The sequence below is a fragment of the Puntigrus tetrazona genome, chromosome 6 (assembly GCF_018831695.1).
Source record: "Puntigrus tetrazona isolate hp1 chromosome 6, ASM1883169v1, whole genome shotgun sequence".
NCBI lineage: Eukaryota > Metazoa > Chordata > Actinopteri > Cypriniformes > Cyprinidae > Puntigrus > Puntigrus tetrazona.
Genome location: NC_056704.1, coordinates 19,007,524 through 19,022,441, shown reverse-complemented (window position 1 = coordinate 19,022,441; position 14,918 = coordinate 19,007,524). Strand labels below are relative to the sequence as shown.

The following is a 14,918-nucleotide window of genomic DNA, read 5'->3' as shown; positions in this document are numbered from 1 at the left end:
TACTGTGGTAAAAAGTATAAAAATATAATTCCTTTTTCTGAAAAAGGGAATTAAAAAGGTTTTGTTAAAATAACATAATCCACATGCCTTAATAAATACTTCAAAACTTCATCTTTTTTTTGGATGCAAAAGATAAACTATTATTTATAACAGATCTGCATAAGAGTATTACATAACGCTTTAGTTAAAACAACAACGGAAAGAAAAAAGGAAGAAAAAAAAACTAAAACACAATAATAACTATTATTACATAGATCAGCCACATATGGCATTTTCAAATATCCATTATATGCACACCTCACAGACAACTCAGTCATGAAAGCATTAAAAACAAAACAAAAAACACAGTACTGATGCCAAGTTTTACGTACCAATGGCAGAAAAGAGGCACATGACCAGGAGGATGATGACGCACCAGAACACATCTACGTTCATCTGCCGCTCCAGTTTGCTGCGTTTATAACGAGGGCCATTGTTGTTCAGCATTGCTTTTGTTTCATGACCTAAGAATTAGCAAAAATACTCATGTTTTGTAAAACAGGTCACAAAACAATTTGTATGTAAACGTAAAAATCACAATATCACAGACAAATTTGTGATTTAGTTCTTGTTTGTCTTCCTTTTAAATGTTTTTTTAATTATTTTTTTATTGTTGGTGACAATTAAATATAAAAAATATTACAATATGGGAAAATATAAAAACAAATACAAAAAAAAAAAAAAAAAAACATACTAGTTTTGTAATTTAGATGCTGTATAAAAATGATTTAACACTGCTTACAATTTTCTAATAGTTTCCTTCAAATCCATAAATTTATCAAAAGTTAGTATACTTAAAACAAATTTGTCAGTAAAGTGCATACTTGAGTATAAAAAAATCCTAATATTTTAATAGAATATTTTGAAGTACGTATTCTCCAATCTAACAGCATCTTTTATGAGTTATGCATAAAGTGTAAACATATTTAAAAACAGAACAAAACACTAACTCATTAATTAACTAATTAAGATAAAAGAGCACTGTTCACAATAAGGACAATAACAATAAAGATAACTATAAACATAACTATATTAGCATACACACCAGCAAACAATATTGTCTGTTTATTCTAAGCACACTCGTCTGCCGCTTTAATTTCTCCAGCTTCTTATAGCAGGATGGATTCTCATTGGCTGTCAGTGTTTTTAACAATCATCAACAGGAAAAAATTGTTCTGAAACTGATTCCAACGCTATCGTTTCTCTGTGTCTTTATCGTTATAGCTGTGGTGTGGATTCTGCTGTTCTTTAATATTGATAACTATATTTAGAACCATATCTTTATAGCTATCGAGCTTGGTGTGGTCAGGATATTAGACAAAGAAATGTGGTGGAAATGACACCGTAGTAGAGTTTCCAGCCCCGGTTTGGAAATCAGCAGCCTACCTGCATAGATGACGATTCCTACAGCCTCCTCTGTGTTGCGGATGGTGCAGCCCCTGAGCAGCAGATTGTCTTTGTACAGGCAGTCTCTCTTTCCACTGCGATGGATTCTGTAAAACACACCAAACAGGTTCATTCATTACACTTGTAACACAACATATCTGTGAGGATTATGCATAATCTTGTTCCAATCTGAATTCTACTAACATTTGCTAACTACATGCGCATATTGCCAAGGGATATCCCACATAACTCTGCATCCCTTGTTGTTGACCACATCGATCCATCATATTTGACAGTCTGCGGGGTTTCCCTCGGGTTCCCTCTTTCACGGCACAAAATCAATAGTAAAGCCATGACCTCAGTAAACCGGCTCTGTACACAGGTAAAGCCCTGAGGCCGATTGGATCTCACGTTCAGTCAGTGAAGCGCTTTTTGTAAAACCCCAAAGCTATGTCATAAAAGGACTGAGCAAAGTAAAAAGATTCTCAGGATAAATGAGAGCGAAGGAGTGACGGGGAATTAAATCTTAAATCCAACGAGACTTGTGATCTGAAGGTTGCGTGCGATTTCCAAGGTTCAAAGGGCCCCAGGGCTAAGCTTCCTGATAAAAACGGCGTCAAACGCAAATTAACTCGTGCTGAATGCTAAACACCTGTGGAGGGAGCTTAATAAGCTTTAATGCATTAACTAATCCCAGTGCTAAATTCAGGATTACATCTGTTAGTTAAAAAGCTCTTCGCTGTTACTGAACTTTTCCTTTGTCAATTATCTGACAAAGGCCTCTGCAAAAGTTTTTTTTTTTTTTTTTTTTTTTAGTTTTTATTACATTACATTGACCCAGACCTGATATATTAGCTGTATGTGAACCCCATGCTGTCAATCACAGTTCTGAGCCATTTGCCTATTTGTTAGCTTGGACATTAGCTTGGCTAATCAAGGCACAGTCCAGTTAGCCCTTGACGGTAATTGTAATAACCGTATATTATATGCCTGCAAAAAGCATCTTTCTCTTAGGTCATTTAAATATAATTTATGTATTCTTATTAAATGAAATGTATTGTAATCAAGATATAAACCGCAAATGCTATATATCATATTTCAGTTTTTAAGGGTGCTCATAAGCATAGTTCATAGTTAAAACATTTTTATTAATTTAAAACATAATTTCTAATACGAAGTTTGGATTTTTTTTAAGATGCTTTAGAAAAGAAAAGTCCTATCCTCACCAAGGCTTTTATTAATATTTTAAAACACAGTACAACCGTTAATATTGTGAAATATTAGTACAATTTGAAATCAATTTTCTGCTTTTGTAGATTTTAAAATGTAGTTTGTTCCGGTTTCCTGTTTTTAATATATTAAAATGAAGAACATGATGAATGTCATTTGTATTTATGACATTTGAAAGTATTTATTTTGCAATATTGCTGTTTTTACTGTATTTTTAAACCAATAAATGCTGGTGATTATTAAACTTATTACAAAACCTTTATATTAAATCGTATATATACACACACCGAACAAACTTGTAATATTTCATTGTTTTTGTCCGTATAATGCAGGGCTGTCCCAGCTCAAACCCTAATTAAACACATGAAGCAGCTAATCAAGCTATTACTAGTCATGTTAGAAAACAAGTCACTAGTGCCAGCATTCACCATGCTTTGAAATATCTTCTATTCTGTTCCACAGAAGAAAGAAAGTCATACAGACTTGTAGCAACATGGGAGATTTTCATTTTAACAGTTTTAACAGTTTAAAAATGTGTAATTAGCTTATTAGCTTTGTTTTCTGCTTCCTGTCAGGTCAGAGCTCAGATTTGCTGCTAATGTACATGTTTGTGTGGTTTCATCGGTCAGTCAGCAGTATCATCAGCGAATAAGCGAATATCTACCATTAAGGTGACTGGAGCAAAATGCCCATGTTCTCCAAGGAATCATCTCTTTAGCCTGCACCGCACATATTTGCCAGCTGAGATGATCTCTTAATGCAATAAGCTGTCGCTCCAACAAGACACAGTCCTTGGCGCCCACTGTGCATTATGTTCCCCCTTTTGCTCCGGTAAGCCACTTTGTGGTAACCAGACAAAAAAATAAAATGCTGGCAGCACACCAGAAGCATCTGTTCTCCATCATCCAGGGAAATAAATGTCATAATCCTTCTGGTTCCTGTCAGATGACTCCTGGCCTGGCTGTCGTTACCATACCATGTGCAGCAGGTTTTCATCTAAACACAGAAGATATACTTCAACCTACACAACCCTGGCTAAAGCTCTTGTTTTGCTACTGCTAAAGCAGTCTGCTCAAATATATAATGTATGCTAATCTCAAGCCTTTGACCTGTATGAGTTAGCCACCATTTAAGACTTTAAGACTGCAAGATAAGCACAGAATAATCTTAATCCACACTTTGAACGTCAAAACACCAGATTAACAATTTTTTTTTAAAAAGTGAGAATACATAGACTCCTTCATCCTATAAAACAGGAGCATTTTCCAATTTGACGATTATTTAAAAGATTTTGTAGGATCACAAATATCCAATCAAGACCGATTTAACTGTACTGTCACATAAATTTGATAGCAAAAGTTAAAGTATAAAGTATAAGGTGCTTGTTAGAATTTACTGATGCTACTTCTATCAATGTACAATTTCAAATATGATACGGCATGCTATTGCTTGATAATTGGCCAATAAAGACTGCCCTTTATGCCAAATCATGACAAAAAATTAAGAAAAAAAAAAAAATAAATAACCTTGAAGAGTTCACTTTTTGAAGAGAATTATTTAAAACTACAGCTTTGTACTTTCTTGTTAAATGTATAGAATAGTACATTAAAATATGCTTTAAAAAGAGAAGAAATATATTTGTAACAGTGAAAATGCATAACCTAGGGACAGTCTTTTTAATCTACTGACATTTAAAAGTATACACTGGGAGAACAAAAATAATATGCATACATTTATTTCATGTTTTTTGTCATAAAAAGGTGTACATTTACCGATATAGCAATGAGACGTTAGAAATAGCGGTGAGGGGAAATTGTTACTGCATTACTGTATTTTTGTTGCTATATAGAAACTTGCCTATTGAAAAACAATATGGCATCAATTTATTGTTAGAGTCAATAATATGAATAATAATATAAGCAAGGATCACACATTTTTTGCCCTCTGGCCCTTCGAGAATAAATCTTGCATTTAAACACACCAGCTTACAACAAAGGTGGAAAAGCACTTCACATACTTCAGCAGCAGCATGGCAGCATTATTTATAGCCTCCTTCCATCTCCCAAGCCTAACACTAGCAAACAAAGGCCCATTCCTATAGTACTCTGACAGAGAACACTGCTGGTGAGAGGTAATATAAGGTACAGTAGAATAATTAGGTAGAATACCAGGGTTGAAAAGTCACCAGAATAATGCTGGAGTAAGAGAAATACACACTGCCTCTCCATTACAACTATATTAAACTGGATCTGTGCGGGTCACAAAATAACCATTCATCCCGTTATTTGAATCTCGACAGCTAATGGAATTTTAATCCCTGCCGGCAAAACAAAACAGTGGAAAGATCTGTTTTGTTTAAATGGTTTATAGAAAAGATGATCGTGATAATTTCCAGATGGGGTATTACATTATTATTACAGGGTCAAACTAATTCACAATACACAGATTTAATGAAAAAGATTTTAGAGTGAAGAGCTATGAAATTTTCAATGGCATTAATAATGATTAATGCCATTAATCATAATTAGGTAGAGCCGTAAACTAAGCAATAATGTAAATGCACTTAAAATACAGACATGCACCATACTTACATGTACCCACGAAATCTGTTGAGGTCATTGTTGGGCTTCTCACATTCAATAACACTGTTGTATTTTAATGGGTCAAACTCGCAGTCCTGCAAATACAAACAGATTTGCGATTTGAGATCTGAACATAAAAATGTTTAAAATTAAACTATTAACTGGCAATGAAAATGAAAAGCCTGTCATCATCTAAATCAAGCTCATGTTGCAAAACTTCTATCTATACCTCAAAACAAACCTTTTTACGATTTTGGAATATATAGTGCACAGGTTTTATGAATGATTTTATTTTGTTATGAAGCAACAGCAAAAGGAAAATCGTCATATTCACAATTGTATTGCCTCACTGCTCTTTAAGATTAGTTTTTTTTTTTGTCGTCAAACTGTTCAGATCAACTCTCTTACTGACATCTTAAGACGTAACGCATACAGGGTGAGCAGCAGTGAGGGAAAAGAATATTTGACTTGGGTGAATGGTGTGAAATGACTAAAGCTATGTCAGTGGGCAAGCACAGACCATCTGAATACACACACCGTCAGTTTAACTGTTTTTGACACCAGCATGCTTGTATTCAGTTATGGGATTTCACAACAAACACAGCACAGCCCTGAACACTCACCAGGTCGATAAAGCTGCGCACCACCTGCCTCTGCTTGAGGTTGGTTTCCCCGTCCAGTGTGGCCGTCTCAATGTGACACAGTCGGTCTGGGTCGCTGCTGCTGAGCAGGAGAACATCCGCCGGCAGGATCTCGTTGCATCGCAGACGAATGAAGTCTCCGACCCGCACCTCTTTCCAGTATTTCTCCACATATCGTTTCTCACTCCTATAAAGAGCACAAGAAAACAACTGTAATTTACTCATAATCACGTCACACAGAAAAGAGGCCTTGTCGCATCACACAAGCCATTGCGTCCTAATGCATTCTAATATTGAATATTCAAACCATTAAATTTTATTATAATACATTTGAATGAAAATTACATTTAATGCAGTATGCAACAGCTCTAAGTGAATGAAAACATTTTTAAATCTGAAAGAGCAAGGTGTAAAAATAAAGTAAGTCATCCTGGTCATTGAAACAAGTTGTTTTTAAAATGAACCCAAGCCGTTTCATGTTGACGTCAATTTCAATGTGTGACTCCAAATGGTTGGGGGTCAAAAGGTCAAAATTACAGTTTCTTTGCAGCTTTAAAGGGTTATAAACCATACCAGACAATGAATAAGGGCCCTATCTAGCAAAACGATTGGTCAAAAAAAAAAAAAACAACAACAGTGCTTGCCCTGCGATTCTGCCATGTGTGTAACACGTCATTATATTAAAAAAGGGCACACTTGACGTAGAAGGAGTCTTTAAAAAAAAAAAATTGTTGACTAAGTTAAACATAATAATAATAGCAACAACAACAACAACTTTTTAGCACTGAAAATCTGCAAAAAAAAGAAAAAAAAAGAAAGGTGGCTTCAATTACGTCTTTCATACTTTTCTGCACCTTGACAGTCATACTTGTTTGGCGGTTTTCATCAAAAACATCTTAAATTGTGTTACAAAGACAAACAAGCTTATACGGGTTTGGACATGGGGGTAAGTGATTAATGACAATTTTCCTTTTAGGGTGGAGTAACTCAAACCGTTGCAATCTGTCAGTCAAATAATGGCAGTCAATGGGCACACAATCTTTGAGAATTAAAAAAAACATTCACAGACAAATCCAAATGAATCCTTGTGACTCGATTGGTTCAAAAAAAAAAAAAAACTGAACAGGTGTTTATTTAATTTTTACCTAGCTGTCTGACTTATTCACAACATCGATGTATCATCATGAGCCACAGTTTTATTTGGATTTGTCTGTGTATGTTTTGTTTTACTCTCAAAGATCGTGTGTCCATTGACTTGCATTATCTGATAGACTGCAAAACTCGGTTTAAATATTTGTTTGTGTTTACTGAAGAAACAAAGTCACCTACATCTTGAGTGCCCTGAGCTAGTGTTGATTATTTTAAAAGGTCACCCGTTCAATTTCAGGTCAAAGATTGTCAAGCAGTCAGAATCCTTTTATTTTAGCTCCATTTTTACTGCATTTTTAAGCTGCTTTATGAGATTAGCATGAGTAACGATGTGTTTTTTTGTTTGTTTAAAAATGTTAATGCTACATTCAAAAAGCTGTTTATAGAGTTGGGTCATCTCCTTTTGGTATGCTGTAGTACTGAAGAGATTTAATATATAATAAACGATGTGAAACTCAAATTCAGTTGTTGCTTTTTGTCCTATTGTTTTTAAGTTTGCCTTAGAAATTCCAAGTAATCTAATCTAAAAGGTTTTCCTAGTAATTTGAACACTGATCGAAAGAAAACAAAAAATAATGATTTGAATACTTTTGAATATACTTAATTAACAAGTTGACATAATGACATATTACAGGCATGGCAGAACAGAGCAAGGAGAGTATGTGTGTTTATATACATGTTTTTTGTAATGACCAATTGCTAGATAAGTCCCTTATTCATCATCTGGTATCGTTTATAGCACTTTAAAGCTGCACTGAAACTGTTATTTTGACCTTCAACCGTTTGGAGCCCATTGAAGTGCACTCAATCCTGGAATGTTTATCAAAAACTTAATTTCTTTTTGACTGACGAAAGAAAGAGTTTAGTTGGAATTGAAAGATGGATGGAATTTTTCTAGAAATGTAGAAAGCCTCAGATTTACTGACTGAGATAATAACAGAGTCAGATGTTGGTGAAAACAATACACAACTTCATCAGGATAGACTAAACAATATACACAAATCTGACTTACTTTCCCATTAGAGAACTGTGCTCCTAAAAATAACTGGTCTAGAGAAATGTAAAATTGACAGAATTTGCTTTAATTACCATAAATTCATTCTAACACTTGCCTCTGTTGCTGGTGTTGTTTTCTGCATTAGCAGTGAATGGATCCGTAAGCAGTAAAAGTGAAAAACAACAAGACCAAACAAACACCACACAGGACTGAACAATAAACAAACCACATCTGTGCCGTGTTCAAAACTGGGAGGTTAGTGTTCATGGTGCTGGCCTAACATGATGGGCAACATGACGCCTATTTCAGGAGGACAAAAATAATATTATAGGGCTTTGGCAAACATGGCTGCAGGGACTCTGGCTCTCCGAGTGCCGCTGCTAAACAAACCTTCCTTCTGTTTCTTTTCCGCCCTTCTACACATAAGAGCACTCTTTTACTGCCACGCTGGAATGTAGGGTGACCTCTTACACAAACTTGGCTTCAAGAGTTGTACAAAGTAGAGGAAGAACTAATTCTCCATGGTTTAAGAGGAAGGAGAAGGATTCGCCTGATGGCAAAGGAGGAGAGGTGAAACGATGGCCACCAAGATGTTTCAACGATGTCTCTTGGCCGACAATAGAGAGCTGCTCTATTCTACTCACCTTTTTTATTTCAAATAAAGACAGTTGTCAGAGGCTAGGTGGTGACACTAAAGTCATGTTATGTCAGATTATGGCAAACTTCAAAATTCATTAACGTTGTGTTCATTTGCGAAGATAACCATGATGAAAAAACGTTTAAGAATCATAAACATTTGTTGGTCACTTAGCTTACTTTCTGCAGTAATTCAAAAGCCAATGGAAAAATCCTATTGGCTTGTTGTCAAAGGCACAAAGGTGATATGTCCCTCACCGCTTTGCTTCTGAGGAAGTCACAAAAATGACAAAATAATGAAAAGTCCCATAACCACTCACAGGCACATGACTTTGAGGCCCGAACGGGTCGGACAACATCAAGCTCCAAGTATATAAACATGTCATTAAAAGTAAGCAGGGGCCGCCAGGGTGGTCTTTAGGATGTTACAATGATAGTGCAATTGGCAATCTAGTTAATTTTATAAATGATTCTGGTAACTGTAAAACTGTTGAAAGTTAGAAATTTGAGGTAGCTGTTTCACTCTGACCATAACTCAGAGTGAAATAAGAAACTTGCAACAACCATGCCCAAGAGCATACAATTAACCAATTCAGCTTCAGGTTACATCTTGATTTTAAAAGTCATCAGAGTTACAGGCATATGAACTAAAAGTCAGCAAACTCCATGTCACTTCATGTACCCTTAAGCATTCAAGCTGACTTGCAACTGGTAATTTTATAAAATACACTTTTACCAGTTACTTGCCCTTCATAAATGTAATGACAAATCTAGTTTACAAATCTAGTCACAATACACAAGCAGTAAGAGATATTTTCTGTATTGTTATGTAGGTTCAGTGTGTACGTTCAGGTTATTGAGAGAAAAAAAGTTGGTGATCAATCAGGTGAGTTTCATCAGAGGATGATATACATGCACAATAAAGTTAAAAAGGACTGAATACATTTATATATTAATAGATTGACTGCAATATCTGGAACATGCATTTACATGCATAATAAAATAAAAATTCTTTCTGTAACCCTTCAAGACAAATTATATCAATACACTTAATTTGAGCATTCTAAAGAACATGCAAGGCCTTTATTGTGTCTCTGATGCAATGAAAGCGTTGCTTCATGTCCAGGCAGTTACAGTACATGCAGCCATGAGGATGAACTCTGTGCTCTTTTAAAAGGAGAAAAGCTAAATCCCCATATAAGCATTTAAAAGATGAAGAATTCAAAATATGTGCCAACAGGGTGTATTTCTTTTTTTTTTTTTGCTCTCACTCAAATGATAATTACCAAGTGTTCTAAATGTAAGAGTTTGGTTCTATGCTAAGTGCAGTCAAGAGTAACAACAAAGTGAGTGATTGTTTTTATTTCATCTCTGGAGTTTGAGGTCAAACTCTAAAACCACTTGTGTCACCTACAGAGTTACTATTAAACAAAATCAAGTAATTTAGAAAAATGTGCTAGGAAACAGTTGGGACTGGAGATGGATTGATATTCTAGCACAGTCCTAGAGAAAAGGCCACTGAAGTGAACTTTAAAGTCATTTCCTCTAGAGACACAATGTGGAAATGGTCCACCAACAAGACTTCCGAGAGAAAACAAACTGCTCAGCGGAATAAAGGCTTGTATGGGTGTATCTTGTCAAAAAAACAAAGGTTGGTCTCTGAAGGCAGATCAGATTTTGGCCAATTTTTGTTTACACAACTCCTACAAATTCAAATTGTCCTGTGTATACAAGCCAATAATGCATCACAGGCCAAAGCTGAAGGTCCTAAACAACAACAGAAAAAAAAATTATAGGAGTAAGAACAGAACAGAGTAAGACCACCCAAAGCGAGCCTTCGAACCATTGACAAAAACTAGTGTTCATGGAAAAACTGAGTGAGACAGAAGTCTTATGGGAGCTGATGAAGAGAAGAAAATGGAAAACTGTGGTTGCAGCAAATTGTTGCTTTAACAAAAGCAATGGATAATTTGACATGTTTTATTTTTACAGCTTCAGTTTATCATATTTCAGTCAAAGATTTTCTTAAAAACGTTGTCAAGATCTCATCATATGATATTTATTAATTATAGTCTTTGTTTACACAATTGCTGAAGTGTGTCAAGCTGCAGAAACATCAAATCTTTACCAAATTATCAAACATGTACATAAAAACATAACACACCCTAACATGTCGTATAACACAGTTAACACGGTTCAGAAATAATTTATTAACTATGTGTGTCATTGCTTTTTAAACAATTCCAGCACATATGTGACCCAGGACCACAAAACTTAAGTCTGAAGTATGTTTGCAGCAACAGCCAAAAATACAATACTTACACGGCCAAAATCAGGATAGTAAAGACCATGTTCCATAAAGGTATTTTGTCAATTTTCTACTGTCAATATATCAAAATGTAATTTTTGATTAGTAACATGCATTGCTAAGATCTTTATTTGGATAAATTTATTTAGATTTTAGTATTTAGATTTTTTTGCACCTCAGATACCATCTGGTCTTCATCAAAACAAACCATACATAAATGGAAAGCTTATTCCCTTTCAAAAGCTTATTTATATACTCTCAGTTGAAGTATAAATCTCAATTTTGAAAAAAAAAAGACACTTATTGACTGGTTTTGTAGTTGCAGGGTCTGTTTGGTATTTTTAAGACATTTTAATATCATTACATTCCTAATGATGACTAATAATGCTTAATCTTGGGACAGCAGCACTGATACTACGGTCAAGGTCTCCATTGACAGCTTCTATAAATACAGACATTCATGTTAAACCTGTACCAGAGATCTACAAGTATTCAAGGTGAACCTGAGCTATTTGAAAGAGTGTGAACCATCTCACCCTGCAAAAGCTCAAAATTCCTTGAATTCCTGCCTCCTGTCCTCTCGTGACTCTCGCTGAAGAAAATAAGCACTGATATCAAAATCCCCGAAACCATGTCACAATGTAAACATATTTTCACAAAAACAGCGCAATGTGTTTTTGTTGTAAGCATTTGGAAAAAGCAGCAAGAAACACAATAGAAAGTCTTTTGATCCTGCTGCTGCCCACTAACACAGGAAAGGAGGGGACGACACTCGCTTTTAGACATTTCTATTGTTTTCCTGATCCCCTGTCTCTCTTGAAAAATTACTCGTATTATTTTACGAGTTACACTTGATGGTGCTCTCAAACACACAATAGGCCATGTCATACTGTCGGAGAGGCCGGTTATGAAGGTTTTAGTAATTTTCATGAATAAAAAGAAAATAGCACTGACTCGAGAGGTCCCCATCACAATGCTCATAAAAAAAGAGAAAACTTTTTCAGATACACATTCCACACAGCGTGTATCCTGATCTTACATAACCTGTTCTCCTGTCGTCCAACATGAGCATCCACCTTGAGTGCTGACATCTCCGAGACCCTCCAATGTTAACAAATCATTGATATGTCTCCAAGTTGTGTTTACCCTCAAGCTAAACAGGAACTTCATTTGTGCAGGTCTCCAACCAAAATAGCTCTTTTTGTCCGAACAGGATGACCGTCAGAATGAAATGCACGATCGTTCATGTGCACAGCTGATCAGCAAAAGCAGAAACGTTATGGCTTGGCAGACAAGGCTCTAATTTATATTTAAGATGGTGAAAATATGAACATAAACACGTCAAAACAGAAGAGCAACTCATAACAAGTCACAGACAGTGCATGCATCCTCTGCGGTTCGCAAATATCTCTAAGGCCAAAGGTGGAGGTTTTCCAACACACACGCACACACACAATGTTCAGCATATTGATTGTACTAGCATACAATACATATCCTACCATATACAGAAGGGTTTTTGCTGACCTTGCAGGATTCATTCAGTTCAATTGTTTAAACAGGCTTTTGTAAGTCTTGTCCTACAGTAAAATGTCAAGGCCCTCAGAGACTAGAGTCTAAATCTTGAGCCTGAACTTATAAAAATGAGCAATCAGGATCAGATACAGTGACATTTGGCCTTCCTAACCAACATACTCCATCCAAAAATGAAAGCGAGTCCCTTTATAATGCTACTGATAAAATATTACACCAGAAGATATTGTAGAAATGGTCTGTTTGCAGTTGTCTACCTAAATATCTAAACATTTGAAACGGATAAAGGGAGAAGCAGATGGCTAGTCATGAAATCTTAAAAGGATAGAGACCATAAGCAGAAAAAATAAATAAAATTCTATTAGCCAAATCACACTGCAAGGAAGAACAGAAACTAGAATCAAACTGATATTATAATAAGCATCAGACACAGCAAATACAGTATTAGGATTTTTTTTTTTAAGAAATTAATATTTTTTTCCACACAAGGACGCATTAAATTGATCAGATCATAATAAAAGAGCTTTGTTTCAAATGCTATACTTCAAATCAAGCAAGTTATGATTCAGAACTATTATGTTTCACTATGAAAATTCAGCTTCAGCTATTTTGAATTGTAATTACATTATTATGTTTTTTACTAGGATGCATCGATCTGATACTCTGTATCCACATTGGCTCAGATACTGGCATTTTGGCAAGACCATTTCTGTGCATGTACTTTTTTTACTGATAAACCCAATTAAAAGGCACAAAAACAGCATATTTATGTTGTTGTGCACTATATTTTAAGTGTCTTGAAGCCATTCCATAGTTTAATATGAAGAATAGATGAATATTTAAGCCACGCTGATGTAAACTCAACGCTGTGTCTGTCATCCTCAAACCAGACAACGCACAGAAGTATAGAAATTCAACATTGATTTAAAAACCCTGTGCTGGTATCAGATTGGAATCGCCAATACTCTGGATATTAGATTGAATCGGTTCGGGCAAAATGGACCTATTACTTGGGTAGGTGTACACACTCATATCAACTTAATGTCAAAGACAATAACAAATCAACAACCCAGACAGCTTCAGAAGTCATTTTTAAAGCGATGCCTAATACTTTCCACATGACTTAATAAATAAATAAATTACTTCTATAATTTCTCAGCTGTTTGAAGTTTTTGCGCAATCAAACATATAATCCATGTATGAGGCAAGATGCAAGGAATGATAAATAAGAGAAGAAATTCAGCAATATCACATTCCTTTTTATCACTTTATCCACTTTTACATAAATACAAACGGAAAAATGTTGACCAAATATTTTCATGGGCATCACTGCCACAACACTGCAGGGTTCAACAACAAGCAGTTTATACTCAAAATATATAAAAATCTCTCCTATTATTTTCATGATGATCATGATGTCATGATGATAACTTTGTTGAGCGATATACTGCCCAATAATTAATTGCGATAAGTGTTTTTAAGACTTAAGTTTTTAAGACTATTTTATGCCACTGTATGTATAATCAAAATATAACAGCACAATAATGCAAGAAGGCCTGCACACTTTACGAATTGACAAACAAACACTGGAACTGGAATTTTTAGGTTATTGTGTTTTGTTTTGTTTTTTATGAAAATATAAAGGGCAATATATTGAATATTGTGCGGTAAGTCGATAAATTGATTATTGCTACAGGCCTATTATTTCCATAACATCAGGTAACATGACACTTGCACCAGATGTCTGTAGTTAAAATGTAGTGTTGGGATGCCACGCACACGTGGAGAAAACATTGTTCAGACACAAAAATATCCTGTCAACCCAGAGGAGTTGCTAGAGAAAGAAAAGTGTTTGGACACATTGTGCCAAATCATGCTTGGAATGATTAGGACTCATTAGCACTAAATGGAAATGTGTCCTGTGCCAGTTCAACCGTGACTAGTAATTCAAGTGCGAAGTTCACGTGACAAACTTTGCAATCATATTAAAGGTCAAATCAGGTTCAGCTGGGGATGACATCATACTACTTGATTCAATCTGCAGTAATTCAGTGCAGTTTTTGAAAGTAGCAACAGGAACCATTTTCAAAATAGAGTAATTTGCTTGAGAAAATTAAATCAAGCTCCGGCCTTGAGAGCAACATTGATACAGCACAAGCTCAGATTGTGGAGCCTGAGAAACACTGTAGGCTTTTCACAGAGCAGATACATGGCCTTAACATGGCTGACAGAGACGCTTTTTCATCAAGAAATACAGTCCCCAGACTGACTCTCTGACTCCAAAAAACAAACAAGTGGAAGCCTCAAAAACGCAGATGAGAAACGGGGCTGATCTCCAAACAAGGCCACTTTTTTTTTTTTTTTTTTTTTTTTTTACTGACAACGCAGGAGAAAGCATGACAACGTCCTAACAAATGAAA

At 35.3% G+C, this 14,918-nt stretch overlaps 1 protein-coding gene across 1 annotated transcript in view; it reads right to left on the bottom strand.

The window, feature by feature from the left end:
- Positions 1 to 14,918, bottom strand: part of LOC122346577 (phospholipid-transporting ATPase VA-like) — a 248,915-nt gene that overhangs the window by 26,365 nt on the left and 207,632 nt on the right. Inside the window, 4 exon segments of the mRNA XM_043241304.1 lie at positions 372 to 503; positions 1,426 to 1,532; positions 5,247 to 5,332; positions 5,861 to 6,065. Coding sequence (XP_043097239.1) covers positions 372 to 503; positions 1,426 to 1,532; positions 5,247 to 5,332; positions 5,861 to 6,065 — 530 coding nt within the window.